At 42.4% G+C, this 23,090-nt stretch overlaps 1 protein-coding gene across 15 annotated transcripts in view; it reads right to left on the minus strand.

Annotated features, from left to right (window-relative positions):
- Positions 1–2,926: 2,926 nt before the first annotated feature.
- LOC109891290 (calcium-dependent secretion activator 1) overlaps positions 2,927–23,090 on the minus strand; it is a 146,535-nt gene continuing 126,371 nt past the window's right edge. For 4 of the 15 annotated variants that reach the window (XM_031825447.1, XM_031825454.1, XM_031825449.1 and 1 more), the window contains 14 exons: positions 21,798–21,904; positions 21,104–21,133; positions 20,487–20,495; positions 18,704–18,860; positions 18,145–18,286; positions 17,043–17,207; positions 15,339–15,494; positions 11,919–12,066; positions 11,733–11,807; positions 11,411–11,494; positions 11,235–11,267; positions 9,223–9,330; positions 4,689–4,793; positions 2,927–4,250 (listed from right to left, as the gene is read on the minus strand). In XM_031825447.1, the coding sequence (XP_031681307.1) occupies positions 4,074–4,250; positions 4,689–4,793; positions 9,223–9,330; positions 11,235–11,267; positions 11,411–11,494; positions 11,733–11,807; positions 11,919–12,066; positions 15,339–15,494; positions 17,043–17,207; positions 18,145–18,286; positions 18,704–18,860; positions 20,487–20,495; positions 21,104–21,133; positions 21,798–21,904 (1,496 nt within the window). In that variant the 3' untranslated portion in view covers positions 2,927–4,073. The remainder of the gene's footprint in view (positions 4,251–4,688; positions 4,794–9,222; positions 9,331–11,234; positions 11,268–11,410; positions 11,495–11,732; positions 11,808–11,918; positions 12,067–15,338; positions 15,495–17,042; positions 17,208–18,144; positions 18,287–18,703; positions 18,861–20,486; positions 20,496–21,103; positions 21,134–21,797; positions 21,905–23,090) is intronic. The other 11 variants (XM_031825450.1, XM_031825453.1, XM_031825448.1 and 8 more) reach the window with 5 other exon arrangements.

The raw sequence follows: 23,090 nt of genomic DNA on the forward strand, positions 1-23,090 counted from the left end.
GTGTGCATAGAGTCAAAAAGAGTTAGTGCAAAAAGGGTAAATGCAGATCGTCCGGGTAGCTATTTGGTTAAAACCTGTTATGGCAACGCGATCCCCGAGGGGAACTCCACCCCCACCATTCAGCTGAAAAGGTGGCGCAGGGAATTCAAAAATAATAAGTCCAATACAGCAAATGAAAGATAAACATCTTATTCATCTACCCATCATGTCCGATTTTTTTAATGTTTTACAGCGAAAACACAACATATATTTATGTTAGACCACCACCAAATCAAAGGAAAAACACAGCCATTTTTTCCAGCCAAAGATAGAGTCACAAAAGCAGGATTAGAGATAAAATGAATCACTGACCTTTTGAAAATCTTCATCAGATAACACTCATATGACATGTTACACAATACATTTATGTTTTGTTCGATAATATACATATTTATATCCACAAATCTCGGTTTACATTGACGCCATGTACAGAAATGCCTCCAAAATATCCGGAGGAATTATAGAAAGCTACGCCAGATAACAGAAATACTCATCATAAACTTTGACTAAAGATAGATGTTCTACATATAATTAAAGATACACTGTTTCTTAATGTAACCGCTGTGTCAGATTTTTTTTAAACGTTACGAAAAAAGCCTACCATGCAATAATCTGAGACAGCGCTCAGACATAAAAGTATTTCTCCGCCATTGTTGGAGTCAACAGAAAAACGAAATCATAAATATTCCCTTACCTTTGATGATCTTTCATCGGAATGCAGTGCAAGGAGTCCTAGTTCCACAATAAATCGTTGTTTTGTTCCATAATGTCCATTACTAGTGTCCAATTAGCTGCATTTGCTAGCACTTTCAGCTCACGTGCCCAAAAGCTGACACTGGTCCAGGACAACACACACGAAAATTTCAAAAATATATATTCCAGGTCGAATAAACTGGTCAAACTAAGTAGAGAATCAATCTTCAGGATGTTATTTTCATATATATCCAATAACGCTCCAATCGGATCATACGTTTTCAACGGTGGCACCCACAGAGAAATGCGCCACAGGGAAATTGCATTCTGCCAAGACCATGACTATTTCCCCTCCCATTCGGTCAAAGTTCACACCAGAAGCTCCATTCCACGTTCTACAGAATGAGGACATCTAGTGGAAGGCGTAGGAAGTGCTACCAGATCCATATCTTGTTTGGAAAGGAAGGGGCGATGACGTCCAAAATTGACCCACATTCAGAATTTCACTTATTGTTTGGAAGATTGCCTGCCCTATGAGTTCTGTTATACTCACAGACATAATTCAAACAGTTTTAGAAACTTCAGAGTGTTTTCTATCCAATAGTAATAATAATATGCATATATTAGCAATCTAGGACAGAGTAGGATGCAGTTCACTATGGGCACGCAATTCATCCAAAGTGAAAATATTGCCCACTATCCTCAACAAGTTTCATTTAACAGTCATAGCTTGGGGATAGAAGCTGTTCAGGAGCCTTTTGGTCCTAGACTTAGAGCACCAGAACCGTTTGCCATACAATAGCAGAAAGAACAGTCTATAATTTGGTGGCTGGAGTCTTTGACAATTTTAAGGGCCTTCCTCTGACACCACATGGTTTAGAGGTCCTGAATGGCAGGGAGTTTGGCCCCAGTGATGTACTGCGCCGTACACTCTACCCTTTAGCGCCTGGCGGGTGGATGTAAAGAAGTTGTCACGCCCTCTTCCCAACTGTGTTGGTGAGTTTGTACCATAATCGGTTCTTAGTGATGTGGACTATCCTCGGTTCTAGGTTTCTTCCCAGGTTCTGGCCTTTCTAGGGAGTTTTACCTAGCCATCATGTTTCTACACCTGCATTGTTTGCTGTTTGGGGTTTTAGGCTAGGTTTCTGTACAGCACTTTGAGATATCAGCTGATGTAAGAAGGGCTTTATAAATACATTTGATTTGATTTAATTTGACAGACTCACTCCGCTACAGCCCCATCAATGTGAATGGGGCCATGTTCAGCCCTCCGTTTCCTGTAGTCCACAATAAGCTCCTCTGTCTTGCCAGATCTCTAACCTCCCTATAGGCTGTCTCATCGTCGTTGGTGATCAGACCCACCACCGTTGTGTCATCGGCAAACTTAATGATGGTGTTGGATACGTGCGTGGCCACACAGTCGTGGGTGAACAGGGAGTACAGGAGGGGACTAAGCATTCATCCCTGAGGTGCCCCGTGTTGAGGGTCAGCGTGGCGGATATGTTGTTGCCTACCCTCAGCACCTTGGGGGTGGCCCGTCAGGAAGTCCAGGATCCAGTTGCAGAGGGAGCTGTTCAGTCTCGAGGGACCTTAGCTTAGTGATGAGGTCAGTTCTATTTTCTATGGTAACATGATCACCCTCTGGTTGCCAGTAGTTGTTTTACAGTTATACCTAACCTCACTATTATGGACATTTGTCATGTTGGTAACAATGACTCGGGAGACAGGCGCAGGAATGCGTAATAGGCTTTTTTTAATATACCCCAAATTACGGTGTGCCGGATAAGGGCACGGGGACGAAGACCAAACAAGCACGTAACAAAAACACAGGGTTGAAACCCAAACAAAAGAGCGAGGAGTACCTTGAATAAATACACACGCATACAATGATTAACACACGGGACGAGACCCGTAATCAACAGCACAAAAACCAAAACACACAGCACAGGTACTCACACGCACCAACGGACATTGTAACAATAATCAACAGCGCCATGGTGAACAAAGGGCACATATATACAAATACAATCAGTGGGAATAGGGACCAGGTGTGCGCAAGGAAAGTTCCAGAGGGATCCGTGACAACATTGTTCTGTCCCTGTGTGCAGATTTAAAAAGATCTCCTCTCCCCTTCCCTCGGTCAAATAGGTAATTGACAAACATTATATAAATAACACAAAAGGGAAAACAACTGTGTATTTGTACAGTAATTTTTATTTAGAGGCCACAGCTCTTGCATATTACAACTGTTGGCTTTCATAAGGCAAAAGCAAGAATGATCCACCAGATAATTTCACACAGAAAACAGAAAGCGTTCAGAGGGTGGGGACCCACAGGCATGCAGCAATGGCTCAGAATGCAATGTACAGCGTTGTATATACAAAACAACAGTGAGAACCAAGGAAATGCCACACAGCTCATCCTAATCAACTACAGAATCAAACAAAAAAGACGGACCAACTTTAATTTTGGTAAATAAAAAACCTTTTTCTTTTTAGCGCTTTTTTCTCTGTAAAAGTGCAACTCAATTTAAAATAGAGTAGAACCTGTTTCAAGGTCTTTTCAACAACGTAGAAATAAAAATATAATCTCCAACAAGATATCAAAATGGAGCTATGAGAATATTGCATTTCTAGAATACCCACTCATTTTAGTTCAAAATGGCTGCTGGACAATGTCTCGTTTGTGTTAGGGTGAGAGATTATGAAGTCACAGAGCATTGACATAGATATGGAAACGCAAGTTCTAGAACATACTATGGGGTTGAGAGTAGAGTGAGTAGACGAGAAGACGTTTATCCTAAACAGCTTTGAACTTAATTTTCAGTTTGAAGCAGTTGGCATCCACTTAAAGACAGATAAGACAAATAAAAGGGTACATACACTCATCGTCACAAAAATGTACCATTATAATGAATGTAGAATATGACAAAGAAGCGCCATATAGGTTTGCATTGGACAGGAACACACCTAATAATCTCACTCAACATTGTCAAACAAATGGTACTCCATATTGCTTAGGAACACATAGAAATGAATTTAGAAATCATTGAGACAAAGATATAATCGGTGCTATCTTCAGCATGACACAGCTAAACTGTCGATCATGGTTAATTTTTTCAACATTTTTCATTTATATTGTTTATTACAGGTCCTTCATGGGCATTTCAAGCTGACAAACAGGTCCTAGAGTTGATATGTGAGTAACAGAGTTGGTACATGCATTGGTTACCAGGCTAAGTCAAAACTTGTGAGAGGAGGGGGTCGGAGGTGGGGTGTGGAGACAGGAGTCAGACAGGGGTAAAGGGAGGTGCCAGTTCTGGTGTTGGGTGGTGCCGGGCTCTAGTCGTCGTCTTCGTCCTCTTCGTCACTGTCCTTCATGGAGATTCCCCCCATGCCTCCCTCCTTCATGGACGCGTTGGCCTCCTCCAGGGTCAGTCTGTTCCTCACCGTGTCATACATCTTACTGTTCAGGGTTGAGTCTAGCACCCCCTGCAGACGGAAGTCACGGTACTTTTTCTACAAGGAGAAGGATGATTTATGAGTAAATTGGTTAGCCGGTACAGAGGGATGATAATATTGACAGTAACTAAAGGCTCTAGAAAGAACGTGTTTCACCGGTTTAGAGGTAGACTACATGGAAATCAGTGATAGTAATTATAAAGAGATGAGGGTCTCTCCAATCACCATCTCCAGCACACTATAACGCCTACCATACCCCTAAGCTACATTTGTCAACATATCCTTTCAATCACGTTCCCATCTTGCCATCATGTAAGGCGACACTAGTCTCAAAAGAGATTTAACCCCTGGGGTGCCAGTAAGTCTGTAGGCCATCATCAATAAGAATTCTTAACTGACTTGCCTAGGTAAATAAAGGTTAAATAAAAAAGTATCAAAAGTTACAGTACCTGGGTTACAGTGCAGGTTATTAACCCCTCCCTGCCAGTGAGTTACCTTGACAATCCTGATGAGGATCTTGAGCTGGTAGACATGGAGCTGCTGGTCCATTCGCTCAGTGAGCCAGGTCCCCAGTAGGTTCATGGTGGCTGTGTACCATTGCTGCAACACACACAAACACAGTGTTCTCCAGCAAAACACACACACACACACATTGACGAAAGCAAACACACACACACACACACACACACACACACACACACACACACACACACACACACACACACACACACTCTCTAGCAAACTAGAGCTCTCTGAATATCAAGATGCAACTTGATATGTTTACAAGTGAACACATACATACGTCTTACAAGCAAAACACAAAACACACACTTAACACACACAGACATTCACAGTATTCTCCAGGAAACACACACACACACACACACACACACACACACACACACACACACACACACACACACACACACACACACACACACACACACACACACAGAGAAGACACAATTCTGTAGTGGTGAATAGAAGCACACACTGAACATGCATAAAATACTGTTTCAGAAAAAAACATTATTATTTCATAATTGCCATTTCTCCAATCACTGCAGGACTACAAAATCTGAGGGAAACAATTAAATGATTAATAAATTGCCAGGGTATACTAGTAGTAGATATTAGTATTAGTAGTAGACAATCAATAAAATCTTGATGTTTTCTGGCACAAAAAATCTGGCTCCAGTACACTGAGGGACAGAGTCTTATATAGTTTTGAATAAACTGAACATAATATGCCATACATAATTTGTATCTGAATTTAAATAAGTAAATTCTTTACTTCAAATGTACATCCAGACTAGAGCTAAAGCCCTATGAAGACTCTTCAATACTTATTTGCAACATCACAACGTCTTAGAACATTCCTTCTACATACTGTAACTCCACAGTGTCGTTTCAATGAAATCATAATGAGAAAATGAGGAAAGCGTTAGGCAGGCAAGGAGCAGACAGTTGTGCTATTTTCTTATACCTTTTCAGAAGATCGTTTCATTCGTGCATTCAGAGTGTAGGATAAGATTGATCTAGATTATTCATATCAGAGATCAAGTTATAAGAGAAAAGCACACAAGAGAGGAGTGATGAACCAAGGAAGATAGGAGATAGTCACCTCCCTCGAACGTCCAGAATTTTTTTTGAACTTTGAGTAATGTGGAGTGAGTAGGCAGGGTCAGGATTGAGGGCCTGGTCAGGTATGAGGGCCAGGAATGAGTGCCTGGAGAGTCAGGAATGAAGGCCTGGAGGCTCAGGAATGAGGGCCTGGAGGGTCACGATTGAGGGCCTGGAGGGTCTGGAATGAGGGCCTGGAAGGCCAGGATTAGACTTGTTTTGGTTGGTTTTTGGATGGTTTCACTGGTCTAATTGCCCTAGCTCTAATTTGATTGGACCCAGGTTTGTTTGTCCTGTAGAGATGACTGGTAGGTCAGGAGGTTTTGGATTGGCGCTTGAGGTCAGATATTAGCGGATTGATGCCTGTCCACTTCACATGGTCGAGTTGAGCCTACGTGCGTGCAATGCATGCAGACCTGGAAGGTAGATGGGTGGGTGGCTGGGTGGATGCGTGCGTGCAGAGATTGGTTGGCTGTATGTGTTGTATAGAGGTATGGCAGTATATTCAAATACAGTGCCTTTGGAAAGTATTCAGACCCCTTGACTTTTTCCACATTTGGTTACGTTACAGCCTTATTCTAAAATGGATTAAATAAATAAAAATCCTCAGAAATCTACACATAATACACCATAATGACAAACGAAAAATGTTTGCAGAGAAGGCCAGCATCCCGGAGTTGCCTCTTCACTGTTGACTTTGAGACTGGTGTTTTGCGGGTACTATTTAATGAAGCTGCCAATTGAGGACTTGTGAGACATCTGTTTCTCAAACTAGACACTCTAATGTACGTGTCCTCTTACTCAGTTGTGCCCTGGGGCCTCCCACTGCTCTTTCTATTCTGGTTAGGGCCAGTTTGCGCTGTTCTGTGAAGGGAGTAGTACACAGCGTTGCACGAGATCTTCAGTTTCTTGCCAATTTCTCACATGGAATAGCCTTCATTTCGCAGAACAAGAATAGACTGACGAGTTTCAGAAGAAAGTGTTTTGTGTCTGGCCATTTTGAGCCTGTAATCAAAACCGCAAATGCTGATGCTCCAAATACTCAACTAGTCTAAAGAAGGTAAGTTTTAGTGCTTCTTTAATCAGAGCAACAGTTTTCAGCTGTGCTAACATAATTGCAAAGGGGTTTTCTAATGATCAATTAGCCTTTTAAAATGATAAACTTGGATTAGCTAACACAACATGCCATTGGAACACAGGAGTGATGGTTGCTGATAATGGGCCTCTGTACGCCTATGTAGATATTCCTTATAAAGATATTCCGTTTCCAGCTACAATAGTAATTTACAACATTAACAATGTCTGCACTGTATTTCTGATCAATTTGATGTTATTTTAATGGACAAAAAATAGTTTTTTCTTTCAAAAACAAGGACATTTCTAAGTCACTCCAAACTTTTGAACGGTAGTGTATGGAAACGGTAGTGTATAGCAAAAAAACATGAAAAATCTGGTTTTGCTTTGCCGTTATGGGGTATTGAGTGTAGATTGATGAGGGAAACAAACAATTTCATCCATTTTTAGAGTAAGGCTGTAACGTAACAGAATGTGGGAAGTCAAGGGGTCTGAATACTTTCCGAAGGCACTGTAGTAGTATGGTAGTGTAGTAGTATGGTAGTATATTAGTATGGTAGTATAGTAGTACGTTAGTATAGTAGTATATTAGTATGGTAGTGTAGTGGAATGGTAGTATGGTAGTATATAGTAGTAGTATGTTAGTATGGTAGTATACAGTAGTAGTATGGTAGTATAGTAGTATAAGGCTACTTATACTGTGGTAGTATAGTAGTAGGACTGAGGCAGAACTCTAAGAGGAGAAGGGTCATGCTAGAAGATGTACACAGGAAGATTATTTGACTTGAATTCATGCCATTCAACATAATGTGCTAAAACAATGCAACATTAGAGATAAGTGCCACTTTCTGAAGAGAGATAAGGCGGTAGGAGTTATGGGGTTAATAAAGAAAGAAAGAATTGAGAGAAAAAAGTAAAGTTGTTGAAATGAATTAGTGAAAGATAGAAAGAGAGAGAGACAGATGCAGCATTGGGGAGTGTTGCCAATACATGCAAAGAGATGGATGGAATATAATAGCATTAGGAGGGAAAATAATGTTTATAAAACCACCAAATCTAATCATCAGACACTAACGGAAAAACAAAGTTAAACACTGTTGCAACCAAAACATCCACAGCTCAAAAGACGTAAACAGTCAAACATGGTAGGGCCAGGTCAGAAGCAGCTATATACTAACAGCCACAGATCAGAAACAGTAGGGATGAGGTACTTTTTAGCAGTGTAGAAATACAAGGAGACAGGGACAGCCAGTGTTGACTTCAAAGATGAAAACAACCATACTTCACAGTAGTACAACACACCTCTCAAGCACAAAACAGCACACCTCTCAAACACACAAAGCCAACACACAGTGACAGCGCTGGTACAGAATGCTACTGCACAAATAATACCTTCCAAACACACTAATACACATACTGAATCACTGTACCGCACACCTGTCAGACACACAAAGCCAACACATACACACACATCTGTGCACCACAATACTGTACAGTTTATACATTTCAGGGGTATGAAGCAGACACACATTACCGTAGTATACCTCACGGAAATGGTGGACACATTATTTCAAATGCACCACATAAGGATTACGTGCTTGTAAGACAGTGCTCTCATATCACTGGCTTTTGCCAGACCGATTCAAACGTGAACGTGTACAGATGTAGGATCTTCATTTGATCACCTTGTTGCAGGAGAACGTTCCTGCAATGCATGGCATTTAAATCTTTGAGTGTTTGAGGTTTAAAAAGGCTTCTGAAGTTTGTATTTTCCACATTGAAGTTTCAGGCTTGATTTTTCCTTACAAAATATGTTTCAACCCCTACAAAAATGTCCATAAATTTTAATCCACAAATGAAGATCCGACATCTGAATTGTAAAGTACTATATCATATTCAAGATTATTTACATAGAAAATGAATGTTAGTTATTATGTATCCTAGTGTTGGAGTGAATTAGATGATCTGTGCATAATCCCATATCTTTCTTTACCCGAGAGCACTGCTTTTGATAATCCTGCCTGATGGTGCTTGTTTGGATTCTTTGCTTGTAAACAAAAGGGATCCAACCAATTCCCAAAGGTCCAAAAGCACTGTGGCAATGCATACCAGAATACAGTGGGCAGCAGCAGAGGAGGAAGAAAAGATAGAAGAGAAAAGCCACTAGAGGAGGATAATAAAACATGGCCCTCTTCTGTACCAGGCTGTGATAGGTATTCACACAGCCCATGGTCTCAAAATGTGACATATCATATCCCTTCTCTGTCACAATTGTTTTGCCACATTTTGGAAACCCCCCTTCCTATTGGTCAGGAGGAGGCATCTTACTTACATCAAATAACCTTTCTATATACACCTCCTCATTGACCTTATCCCGCAGGATGTCCTGAGAGTGGCGGACACAGGTCACGTAACCGTCGGCAACGTCCATCCCAGGCTTCTGCAAACACACCAGAAACAGAAACATTGTAAATCTGTCATTTGTAATATGTAAAATGTATTTAAAATATACTAAAGAATATGGAAAATAAATAAAATATTGAATACTCTGAAATTAAATAATGATGTAATGTGCTAAATACAGTTGAAGTCGGAAGATAACATACACCTTAGCCAAATACATTTAAACTCATTTTTCCACAATTCCTGACATTTAATCCTAGTAAAAATTCCCTGTTTTAGGTCAATTAGGATCACCACCTTATTTTAAGAAGGCGAGATGTCAGAATAATAGTAGAGAGAATTATTTATTTCAGATTTGATTTCTTTCATCACATTCCCAGTGGGTCAGAAGTTTACATTCACTCAATTAGTATTGGTAGCATTGCCTTTAAATTGTTTAACTTGAGTCAAATGTTTCGGGTAGCCTTCCACAAGCTTCCCACAATAAGTTGGGTGAATTTTGGCCCATTCCTCCTGACAGAGCTGGTGTAACTGAGTCAGGTTTGTAGGCCTCCTTGCTCACACATGCTTTTTCAGTTCTGCCCATATATTTTCTATAGGATTGAGGTCAGGGCTTTGTGATGGCCACTCCAATACCTTGACTTTGTTGTCCTTAAACCATTTTGCCACAACTTTGGAAATATTCCTGGGGTCATTGTCCATTTGGAAGACCCATTTGCGACCAAGCTTTAAATTCCTGACGGATGTCTTGAGATTATGCCATCTATTTTGTGAAGTGCACTAGTCCCTCCTGCAGCAAAGCACCCCCACAACATGATGCTGCCACCCCCGTGCTTCACGGTTGGGATGGTGTTCTTCGGCTTGCAAGCCTCCCCCTTTTTCCTCCAAACATAACGATGGTCATTATGGCCAAACAGTTCTATTTTTGTTTCATCAGACCAGAGGACATTTCTCCAAAAAGTACGATCTTTGTCCCCATGTGCAGTTGCAAACCGTAGTCTGGCTTTTTTATGGCGGTTTTGGAGCAGTGGCTTCTTCCTTGCAGAGCGGCCTGTCAGGTTATGTTGATATAGGACTCATTTTACTGTGGATATAGATACTTTTGTACGGGTTTTCTCCAGCATCTTCACAAGGTCCTTTGCTGTTGTTCTGGGATTGATTGGCACTTTTCGTGCCAAAGTACGTTCATCTCCAGGAGACAGAACTCGTCTCCTTCCTGAGAAGTATGGGGGCTGCGTGGTCCCATGGTATTTATACTTGCGTACTATTGTTTGTTCAGATGAACGTGGTACCTTCAGGCATTTGGAAATTGCTTTCAAGGATGAACCAGACTTGTGGGGAGGTCTACAGTTCTTGGCTGATTTCTTTTGATTTTCGCATGATGTCAAGAAAAGATGCACTGAGTTTGAAGGTAGGCCTTGAAACACATCCACAGGTAAAAATTATGCCAATTAGCCTATCAGAAGCTTCTAAAGCCATGACATAATTTTCTGGAATTTTCCAAGCTGTTTAAAGGCACAGTCTACATAGTATATTTAAACTTCTGACTCACTGTGAAATCATCTGTCTGTAAACAATTGTTGGAAAAAATGACTTGTGTCATGCACAAAGTAGATGTCCTAACCGACTTGCCAAAACTATAGTTTGTTAACAAGAAATTTGTGGAGTGGTTGAAAAACGAGTTTTCATGACTCCAACCTAAGTGTATGTAAATTTCTGACTTCAACTGTACCTACTCACACAGTAAAACATATTAAAGAGAATACATAGAGGCAGAGTTGGGAGGGGAAGGGGTTATGGAAGAAAAATGTATCTTCTCTGCACAGCACAGTAAAATCACCCCAAACACATAAGAATGTACTGAATGATATGTACTTCCTTTCAGATCACATATCTCTACTGGTTTGACACTTTTACAGATATCAACTGCAGCACACTTACAGGGACATCCACATACTTAGACGCAGCTTTCACCTGAAATTACAGACAGAATGTGACAAGAAAAGATGAGAATTGCATTATTTGCACAGTCACCAATATAACTAAAATAATTGACAGAAAAACAGTTCCATCTACCACGATATTGGATGAGATACAGTAGAGAAGCATAGTCTTACCGTGAATGACATGAAAGATGAGAAGAGTGTGCCTTCATCGTATCGGGAGATCTTCGCCAACAGGGCCTCTAGAATAACCACAAACTGAGAAGAAGTGAGACACACAAACAACAAATAAAAAATCTAATCAAATTGTATTTGTCACATGCGCCAAATACAACAGTGAAATGGTTACAAACAACTAACAAATAGATTTATCCCAGACCACAAATCACAATTCTTCTCTTCTAGTACCACAAAGCAAGCTGAGGCCAACCACAATATGAGTCACGTATTGTTAGGAAGGACAACTTCTATAAGAAAGAAGAAGAGTGAGGTGTACCTTAGCCACCATGAGTTGGATCATGTCTTTCACACTCTCCTCAATCAGTTCATCTATTTGGGCGTGGTACTGTTTCTGAAACACCAAAATAACACACAGTTCATCTATTTTGGTGGTACATTTTCTAGAAGGTGTATGTGATCCCTTGTGGGAATTGAACCCACAACCTTTGCACCACATTCTTACCTCCTGGCCCATCTCCATGGCACACAGCTTGGCGGACTGGTCCTTCGCGTCCACCATCACATTGAACATGGTGCATATTGCTGCCGAGATGCGGAAGTCTGTTCCCCTGCTGCTCTTTGCCAGCTTGGACTCAAATGCCATCTTAGTGCTGCAATACACATCAGTGAACATCTCTATGTAATGTATCATATTTTGTTTGAGACAGAGGCTCATGTCCAGCCACATGATCGAGAGACACACACACACACACCAACACCGACACGACACAACACCGCCTCGCTTCGCTTTCTTAGGAAACTATGCAGTATTTTGTTTTTTATGTATTATTTCTTACACTGTTACCCCAGGAAATCTTAATTCTTATTACATACAGCCGGGATGAACTACTGGATATAAGAGCAACATCAATTTACCAACATTACGACCAGGAATAAGACTTTCCCGAAGCGGATCCTCTGTTTGGCCCACCACCCAGGACAATGGATCGGATTCCAGAAGGCGTCCAAAACAACTGGGCAAGAGGCAAAGGGGCAAGGGGCAAACAGAGCAGTCTTCTGGTCAGGCTCCGTAGACGGACACATTGCCCACCGCTCCCGAGCATACTACTCGCCAATGTCCAGTCTCTTGACAACAAGGTAGATGAAATCCGAGCAAGGGTTGCCTTCCAGAGAGACATCAGAGATTGTAACATTCTCTGTTTCACAGAAACATGGCTCACTCGGGATACGTTATCAGAGTCAGTACAGCCACCTGGTTTCTTCACGCATCGCGCCGACAGAAACAAACATCTCTCTGGTAAGAAGAAGGGCGGGGGTGTATGCCTTATGATTAACGAGACGTGGTGTGATCATAACAACATACAGGAACTCAAGTCCTTTTGTTCACCTGACCTAGAATTCCTTACAATCAATTGCCGACCGCATTATCTACCAAGAGAATTCTCTTCGATTATAATCACAGTCGTGTATACCCCCCCCCCCCCTCCCAAAGCAGACACCTCGACAGCCCTGAAATAACTTCTTATGACTCTTTGTAAACTGGAAACCACATATCCTGAGGCTGCATTTATTGTAACTGGGGATTTTAACAAGGCTAATCTGAAAACAAGGCTCCCTAATCCCTAAAGACCCGGGCTGGCAAAATTCTGGATCATTGTTACTCTAACTTCCGCGACACAAACAAAGCCCTCCCTCGCCCTCCTTTTGGCAAATCTGACCAACACTCCATTTTGTTGCGCCCAGCATATAGCCAGAAACTAAAACAGGAAATGCCCATGCTCAGGTGTATTTAATGCTGGTCCAACCAATCTGATTCCACGCTTCAAGATTGCTTCGATCACATGGACTGGGATATGTTCTGGGTAGCGTCGGACAACAACATTGATGTATACGCTGATTCGGTGAGCAAGTTTATTAGCAAGTGCATCGGTGATGTTGTACCCATGGCGAAAATTAAAACCTTCCCCAACCGTGGATTGATGGCAGCATTCGCACAAAACTGAAAGCCCGAACCACTGCTTTTAATCAGGGCAAGGCGAACGGAAACGTGACCGAATACAAACAGTGTAGCTATTCCCTCTGCAAGGCAATCAAACAAGCTAAGAGTCAGTATAGAGACAAAGTAGAGTCGCAATTCAACGGCTCAGACACAAGAGGTATGTGGTAGAGTCTACAGTCAATCACGGACTACAAAAAGAAAACCAGCCCCGTCGCGGACCCCGATGTCTTGCTCCCAGACAAACTAAACAACTTCTTTACCTGCTTTGAGGACAATACAGTGCCACCGACACAAACCACTACCCAAACTTGTGGGCTCTCCTTCACCGCAGCCAACGTGAGTAAAACATTTAAACGACTCGTTAAGGATCATATCACCTCCACCCTACCTGACACAAACCCTCTCCAATTTGCTTACCGCCCCAATAGGTCCATAGACGACGCAATCGCAATCACACTGCACACTGCCCTATCCCATCTGGACAAGAGGAATACCTATGTAAGAAAGCTTTTCATCGACTACAGCTCAGCATTTAACACCATAGTACCCTCCAAACTCGTCATCAAGCTCGAGACCCTGGGTCGAGACCCCCCGTCCTGTGCAACTGGGACCTGGACTTTCTGATGGGCCGCCCCCATGTGGAGAGGGTAGGAAACAACATCTTCACCCCGCTTGATCCTCAACACTGGGGCCCCACAAGGGTGCGTTCTCAGACCTCTCCTGTACTCCCTGTTCACCCATGACTGCGTGGCCATGCACGCCTCCAACTCAATCATCAAGTTTGCAGACGACACTACAGTGGTAGGCTTGATTACCAACAACGACAAGGCGGCCTACAGGGAAGAGGTGAGGGCACTCGGAGTGTGGTTTCAGGAAAATAACCTCACACTCAACGTCAACAAAACAGGAGATGATCGTGGACTTCAGGAAACAGTAGAGGGAGCACCCCCCCCATCAACACCGACGGGACAGTAGTGGAGAAGGTGGAAAGTTTTAAGTTCCTCGGCGTACACATCGCGGACAAACTGAAATGGTCACTCACACAGACAGAGTGGTGAAGAAGGCGCAACAGCAACCTCAAGAGGCTGAATAAATTTGGCTTGTCACTAAAAACACTCACAAACTTTTACAGATGCACTATCGAGAGCATCCTGTCGGGCTGAATCACTGCCTGGTACGGCAACTGCTCTGCCCACAATCGTAAGGCTCTCCAGAGCGTAGTGAGGTCTGCACAACGCATCACCGGGGGCAAACTACCTGCCCTCCTGGACACCTACACCACCCGATGTCACAGGAAGGCCAAAAAGATCATCAAGGTCAACAACCACAAGGTCACCCCACTATCTATCATCCAGAAGGCGAGGTCAGTACAGGTGCATCAAAGCTGGGACCGAGAGAGTGAAAAACAGCTTTTATCTCAAGGCCATCAGACTGTTAAACAGCCATCACTAACATTGAGTGGCTGCTGCCAACATACTGACTCTCATCTCTAGCCACTATAACAATTAAAAATGGGATGTAATAAATGCATCACTAGTTACTTTAAACAATGCCACTTTATATAATGTTTACATACCCTACATTGCTCAACTCATATGTATATACTGTACTCTCTACCATCTACTGCATCTTGCCTATGCCGTTCGGCCATGTACATATTCTCATTCATTCCTTTACTCTTGTGTGTATATGGTAGTAGTTGTGAAATTGTTTGATTACTTGTTAGATATTACTACATGGTCGGAACTAGAAGCACAAGCATTTCGCTACACTCGCATTAACATCTGCTAACCATGTGTATGTGACCAATAAAATGTGATTTGATTTGATTTGACACACACATGCACCGACCCCCACATACACTGACAACACCATTACATCGAATCCAGCACAGAAACATACACACAACACACACACACACACCGTTTGACGCAGTTCTCGATCATGTCGCTGGACATGAGCTTCATGCGGTTCTCCAGGTGTTTGGCAAACTCCTCCTCGGGCCAGTGCAGGTCCCTGATGAAGGTCTGCAGCGCCTCCAGCTTCCAAAACAAGTCCTCCGATGTCCCAGAGCCATTGCTGCACACCAACGGCACACCCAAACACAAACAGGTCAGAGGGCAAAGGTCACAGAAGACAGAGGGGTCAGGGGGGTGTAAAGGTCAAAGGTCCTTTATTCTTACCACACACCGACCGACTGTTCCAGAGTAATGTCCTTCATATTAACTCAACTTATAAATATCAGATCTTCTCTTTAGACAGACAGTCAGTGTGTGGGGGAAATAAAAGGTCAGGGTTGACTCCAACATTGAAATAACCATGCTGTAGCACATGGTTATTATTAACCCTTTAGGTGTGAAGTGGAATCATGCAGGATTGTCACTGCCGATATCTCACAGGCGAGGGAGCAAGGGAGTAGAGAGGTAAGGGAAGGCGTGCCTTGAAACATGGCAATAATTTTGTGTTCAAAAGTAGGTTTAATTGATCTCTATTGAACTTAGTTTGTTTTGGGTACGATCAATCACAGAAAATAAAACTCTCTCACCCCCCATGTCCTCAGGCTGGTGGTACTGGGCGGGTATACTACAGTGTAGTAGCTATTAAACACACCATGCAGGCCTGTCTGAAGTTGCTGACATCCTGGGTAGAGCTGACTGAGATAGGGGATGCAGGAAAAGCAGGAGGAGGAGGAGAGTAAAAGAGGACAGGAGAGGGGGCAGATCTCTACTATATTGGATGCCAGCTGCACTGAAGCGTTGGTTGCTTCAGAGCATTCAGCTAACAGTCCACCCACCCAGTTACAACCAGGTGGACTCTCTACCTACCGCTCCACATCCCAACCATAGAAATAGAAACACTAGAATGAAAACACCCGCTAACCACCAGCCCCACCCACCCTATCCCACTGGCCATAGACAGTCATGTGAGCCAGGACCAGTAATATTCATACATAGTGCTGATGCAACTGTGTTTTCTATTAGCAATCAGTGGTATAGTCAACTGTTCATGAGCACTATGGACAAACTACTTGATTCTCTACAGCTAGTGCAATTATGAAAACTGTTGGAGAGAGGAGGAAAGATACACATTGGACAGAAAATTCCAGATGAATTATGTCCACTGCTGCAATAGAGTTCAGTGCAACAAACCCCAACACTTCCAGTGAGAGATGGTTTGAATCTGTATCTCTGTACCTCGCAGCTCAACTGCATGCATGTTGAGGGGAAATGAGAAGGCATCAGATAGCCATTCATTTCAAGAACAAATAAGTCTAAACTCTAAACAAGCCTAAACTACTGTATTTAACCCCTTTGCAGTGCTCTTGGCATGAACATGATAGGATCAGTAAAGACCGGTCTGCTTTAATGTTTACCCCAGATTTGATTTGAGGAACGTAAAGTAGTCATATCTGGAATGTGCGTGCCATGCTGTAGCCTATGGAGTTGAGAAATAAGCTATTTTCCCTTACATAATGTCTAAGCAGGTCGTTGGCAGAGATATTTCAAAATGTAAATCAATATTTGAATTGTCAATGACCTGTGACATGGGGACCTAGGGGACATCTTCATACCAAGGCAACACGATGCTGATGTACATAACTCTAAGTTGAACTAGTTGAATACACACTCAGGGACATAGATAGCAGCCATCCATGTCGGGGTGGAAAAACTAGGCATTGTTGGAAGGTTAACTGATAGTCCTGCTACTGGCGGCAGATTTGGTACTTTGGGAATTTGGAGGTTGACATTTGGTATTTGGAGATTCACATTGGGCAGATTACTTGTTAAGCTCCTGCAGAAGAGACAGACAAAAAGAACAAAATAAATCCAGAACAGTGGTAATGTAGACACTGCTGCAGATCAAAGCCATGTGACACTGTACAGTAAAAGTAATCAAATCCAGAACACAAGAGGAAAAGTCACAAAGAAACCGATCATCTTCTGACATGATACATGGTATGTAAATACCACACATAAACAAGAGCAACAGTCAGAGAAGCAGATGTTTTCTGAAGCACATAGAAAAAGAGGACCTACTACATTCAGAATAAGCGGTGGATTTCAGAGACACAGAGACACATAGACTATAAAAGCAGTGGTGAGACAAAACAGCAAAGTTATATAAACACAAGACCTATAGTCTAGAAATATGCATTTTCTTTTGAGGTTTAGAGCTTTGTAAAGAGCTTCCTTTATGAAGAAAGCAAAGCTAAATGTAAATGGAATGACAAATCAATAAGAATTACTTACAAAGTGAAAAAGAGCAAATTAGAAACAAAAACAACACCGGAGAGCTTCTGTCCCTAGCGACATTTCAAAGCACACACTATGAACATTAGACCATGAAACAAAAAGGATGGAAATATTGGAGATTGACTTCCATTAAACAGAACAATATACTCTAAAGCTTAGAGCTTCTGACAATAAAACGAATCGTTTTAATAATACCTTATCGTCGTACCATCATATTCAGGTTTAATCTGTTTCTGAAGTTGGAATCACTAATCTCCAAGGCCTTTGTATCCTAATAAAAGTTGTATTAATGCCTATCGGAATATGTTTTCCTCATCAGAAAAGAAACTCTGACTGAGGAGTGTGGGGAGGCAGTCAAATTTCATTAAGGAGTGAACAACATGAGGTATAGTAGTCTTGTAAGAGTGTCTCTCTCCTGGCCTCTCTAGCCATCCTAAAATAGCAGACAGTTAGTGAGAGGGTGGATGGTCCCTTACTTTACAGGCACCCAGGACTCTCCCTCACACCCCCTGGTGATAGACTGAGCGATGGAGGACTCCATCAGGTCTACATATCTAACCACCAGGGGAGAATAGAGGTCCTGCAGGTGTTTGTGGAATTTCCCGTTGCACAGGTGATCTAGAAGCAGAAGAAGAGAGAGAGAATAAAGACATTATAGCAATAAACATTGTTTAATAGTTATATTGTTAATAAACATCATAGAAGAGCAGTGATTTAGGCAGAAGACGGAGAGAGAGAATACAGTATTGATATTATAACATAAATGTCACAAAGGGGCAGGACCAAGCAGTGTTAGTATAGCACAGAACAGTACATGTTTTTGAAAATAATCTGTTCTGAATCATTGTTTCCAAGGTGCTATTCCTGGAGAAATGCCACAGCCACCTTTAGCTGTTTAAGATGGGTGAAAACTGGACTTTTGAGTGGGTGGTTCATCTCTATCACATTCCAAGATATGACAAAAATCTAACTTGTTCTTTAATGTTTATTGGAGAAGGCCATTGGTGTATATAAGAAGAGAAACAGGAAACGTACAGTCCGTGCGTAGGAAGTCATTAAGCAGCTGGAAGAGAGGGAAGCTGTCCCAGCTCTCAGGAGACTGGATCTCCAGGGCAGCGTCCATGTCCACAGCGTACATGGCCAGGAAGGTCTCAGCGTGCTCCGTCATCAGGTCAGACCACCAGGCAAAGGCCTAGACACACACACACACCACGGACAGGACAGAGACAGAACCAGGGAGGGGGTGAATGTTGAACACAAGCCCCAGTCAGGGTGTGAGGATATGGGGTAGAGCAGGCTGGACAGCGAGGGGGCAGAGCAGACTGGGAAGGATCACACACATACTGGAGCTAATCAGAGCTCTAACAAACCCCACACCAGCAAAGCACTGTGGACTGATATTATGTGTAGGTAAGTAGGCACAGTGTACTTGGATTGTTGGCCGTTAAATGTAGTGACTTTATGTGGTTAACTATAGTAATGGATGTCTGTAGCCTTGCAAACCCATGTGTTCTCCAATAATGAGTAAAACCAATCCACAGCTCTTGCTGGTGAAGACTAAAGGGATCTGGGCTGCTTAAAACCTTAGCTAGCCTCCCACCAATGTGAGAAGAACTTTACAATACATTTATACACAAAGCCAAAAATAGCATGATGATATCATAAAGCTGAGTAATTATGTTGTATTCAGTGATTATTGATAATTCATCTCTAAATTGAGGGAGGGTCACAGCCTGGCGGGGGGAGGGGGGTGCCTTAGGTACCTTTTCTCATGCAGACTGATGTGGAAAATTCCCTACATGCTTTGCTCTCCAGGACCAGGAAGGAGCTCGGGTTTCCACCATTCACATCATTGCCATACCAACAGAACACTCCTCTGTAGATGTGAATGTGACACAGGTCATGTCCATGCACTGCACTCTGCCATATAATAGGAAGTAGGCACACTGACCGAAGACTGCAGCACATAGCTTCTCTACTAACTACAGGGTCTTCAGAGGGGACAATTTGTGAACAGACCAAGGTACTTGATATGGGTCTCCCCAGTGATTTTCAGGATGACTAGTTAGGGGGAACAATGCTACTTTGTTAGAAGGAGGAGGTATTTATCCATGTCTGTTTTCATTGACCTTTCTGTTGATGTTGCTCCTGTGCTCGCAGTCTTGGCTCTGCTTATTTGCTCATCTTTGGAAAATCTTGACATTTGACAAATTCCAAGAGGGGAAACTGATTAAACTGTGAAAAGCTTAATCCTTCCAGTTATGTTGCATGCTTTTATTCCATATCGAATCAATATCCCCTGAAAAACATCTGCCATAGGGGGACTATAGCTAGCCCAGCGCAGTGGTACGGCATTGCAGTCAAGTCCTCACTTACCTACTGTCTGCCCAGTTACCTGCCCACCCCATCCAAGACTATTTACAACACTATAAATCATTAGAGCTATAGTACACGCAGCAGACCTGTGCAAGCTCCATCATCATCCACAGGGCAGGGGGAGTGAGTGTGGACTCAGGTTATAGTTCCAGGAAGGAGGGATGGACAGGTAAATTGGGGGCTCCATCCTACTGTATGTTGGGGGAGGGGAACTCAGGCAAGGCCCAGGCCTCTACTGCACACCCAGGCTCAGTGCTCAGGCTCAGCCAGAGAGGGTACAGGCTCTAGTGCTGCAACAGGCACCATCGTTCACAACAGGCTCAAAGGAGAAGTCCTGGAGGACTGTACCAACACTTCAGAGAAAGGGGGCAGGGCATTTAGTGGACATGCACAAACCATTACAGGGTTACAGGGGGGGTTCTCATTCAACTTCACCACGTACCTCTTTGCCCTGCAGGGAGCGAATATCACCGATCATACAGACAGTTAAAACACAGGGAGATGTACAGGATAGTAAACAGTAGTGTATCTACAGTATCAGGCATTCCTATAAAGGGTTTCTGAGTGGTGAAACAATTATAAGACGGGAGGAGGGATAGAACGGAGAGATGGAAGAGGAGAAGAGTGTTCTACATTTTCAAAGAGTGTGAACCGTAATTTGAAACCCAACTTAAAGCTGGATGGAGGGAGGAGAGGAGAGCTTCATGGTAGAGTTTTGGATTGAATCAAACCTTAAAAGAACCACAGAGAGAATACTGTGGTATATCTCACTTCAACATGCTGCTAGAGAAAAGAAGACCAGTCTTTATGGCCCCATGGACATGCTCTATGATCAAAGTGATGTTGTGCAGCCTATAGTATAGTGGAGCTTTACAGATTCAGCATGTTAGCTGATGTTTCTGCACCAACACACAACAGCCACCCATCCCTCTCTAGTGTATTCCCCTCAGCCTTACAACACTAAGGGCAGCCCTAGTCTCTGTGCAGGTCAACATGCGATAGATAGGGAGAGGAGGTTTGTGATGGGACTGAAGAGAAAGGTAAATAATTATACTGTACCGATTGATCTCCAGAACTTGTGACTGCAGCCTGTCAAGCATATGTCAGAGAGATAGAATACATCTGCTTATCTGGATTCATCTTATCGATCCCATAGGATCACCTATAGATATGCTATACATGCTCATCATGCTGTTTGTTTACATTAGTTTATTATACTTTTAGGAAATACAAAGGAAAGGGAAAAGCTATTTAGTGCTGTTTCTATTTCATGATCCAATTTCTCAGCTAACACGGAATGAGCATGCATCACCTACAGTTCAGTACGACTAGGAGCACCTAGCCTACATTAGAGATACCTATACTGTTCTGTTCTCTACTCTACTGTACACACTGAGCTGAAATCACGAAGGCATTACCATCTTTCAAGGCAACCAATGTTTTATGTAACATTGTACCACCAGGGTTATGAATGATGAATACGTGAAGGCAACTGCATACTTCCTACTTTAAAATGCCTCCTCAGGTAGAAATAGTGCCCTGGTACAATGTTAACATTCATCTCCCATTAAGGATTTCTGGCTGTGTATTCAATATTTGATAAAAAATGCTTCCATACACAAAGACAGCATTATATATAAAGGTCAGGAAGGAATGGACTAGCTCCCTCCTCCATGCCACGAAGGAGGTGTCAGAGGAGGTAAAGAAGTGACATAGACAAAGAAAGGGATGAGAGGAGGGGTTACCCACTCACCTCCGCATGATGTTCCTGGTTCTGCTGGAGGACCTCTATGACTAGCTCGGCCAGGCGAATAGTGTCCTCCAGTTTTTTGGCGGGCGTGACTAACCGGCCTACGTTCTCTGGAGCAGAAGGATGGGGGGTTAATTAGTCAGAGTGAGGTAGCTAACAGAATCTGTTAGAATGTTTTTTTCCCCCATCGATATCGTTAACTCCAGAGATATTTTAAATTAAAGACATCAGTGCTCTGGGTTCTCTCTGGCGCACACAGACCACACTGACCAACAGCACTGAAGATGAGAGTATCATGGTTTCTAAAGCATGCCCCCAATGAACTGGTACGAGTACATGGTGTGTACACAGTCAGTGTGAGGTGATATGGGACAACACAGTCAGGTAGAAGTGAAGGACTAAATCAATCCCATGGAGAAAACACATGCATTGTTATACTATCATGCAAAATGCTCTTCATGCTTTTGTTGCTTGGGATTTTCAATGTTGAGTTTGTAACAGATATCACTGGTAAGATCTAGGGTGTACCTGGACACTTTTTTCATATACATATTATCTGCTGACATACAATTGAATAGACAATTGATTATGGTGAAATGAGGCATTCAGAACATTAACAATAATGTGGCAGTGTAGCCTAGTGGTTAGAGCGTTGGACTAGGAACCAGAAGGTTGCAAGTTCAAAACCCCAGAGCTGACAAGGTACAAATCTGTTATTCTGCCCCTGAACAGGTAGTTAACCCACTGTTTCTGGGCTGTCATTGAAAATAAGAATTTGTTCTTAACTGACTTGCCTAGTTAAATAATGGTTAAAAAAAAACATCAGGACATTTAATTGGACGACTCAAATGAATTTGAAATAAGGAGATAGAACTGTACAGAGTTAATATTGGTAAATTATCATTTCATCATATCACGTTTAACATATCTGTCTAAATGTTGAAATTATACTTTCAGTGTAGCCTATTTATTCTCATAATGTTTTAGTCACACGTCATATACTCTATGCCAGGGATCATCAATCAGATTCAGTCGCGGGCCAATTTTCTTCTGGAGCGGATGGTCGGGGGGACGGAACATCATTTCAAATCATTTGTAGACTGCAACTTGACCGCAAGAAGCACAAACTAAACAATGGAAAATAATTTAATAAATGCATCTACAGGATATATTATCCCAGTATGTTGTTATAAAGTAATACAATCACGCCACAAATATTAGTGTGCTAAATGTTGCCATGCCAAGACACGAGGACGGATTTGAAAGGGTTTTATGTGTGTTTACATGATGTTTGTA

The sequence above is a fragment of the Oncorhynchus kisutch genome, linkage group LG5 (genome assembly GCF_002021735.2).
Source record: "Oncorhynchus kisutch isolate 150728-3 linkage group LG5, Okis_V2, whole genome shotgun sequence".
In the NCBI taxonomy this organism is placed as follows: Eukaryota; Metazoa; Chordata; class Actinopteri; order Salmoniformes; family Salmonidae; genus Oncorhynchus; species Oncorhynchus kisutch.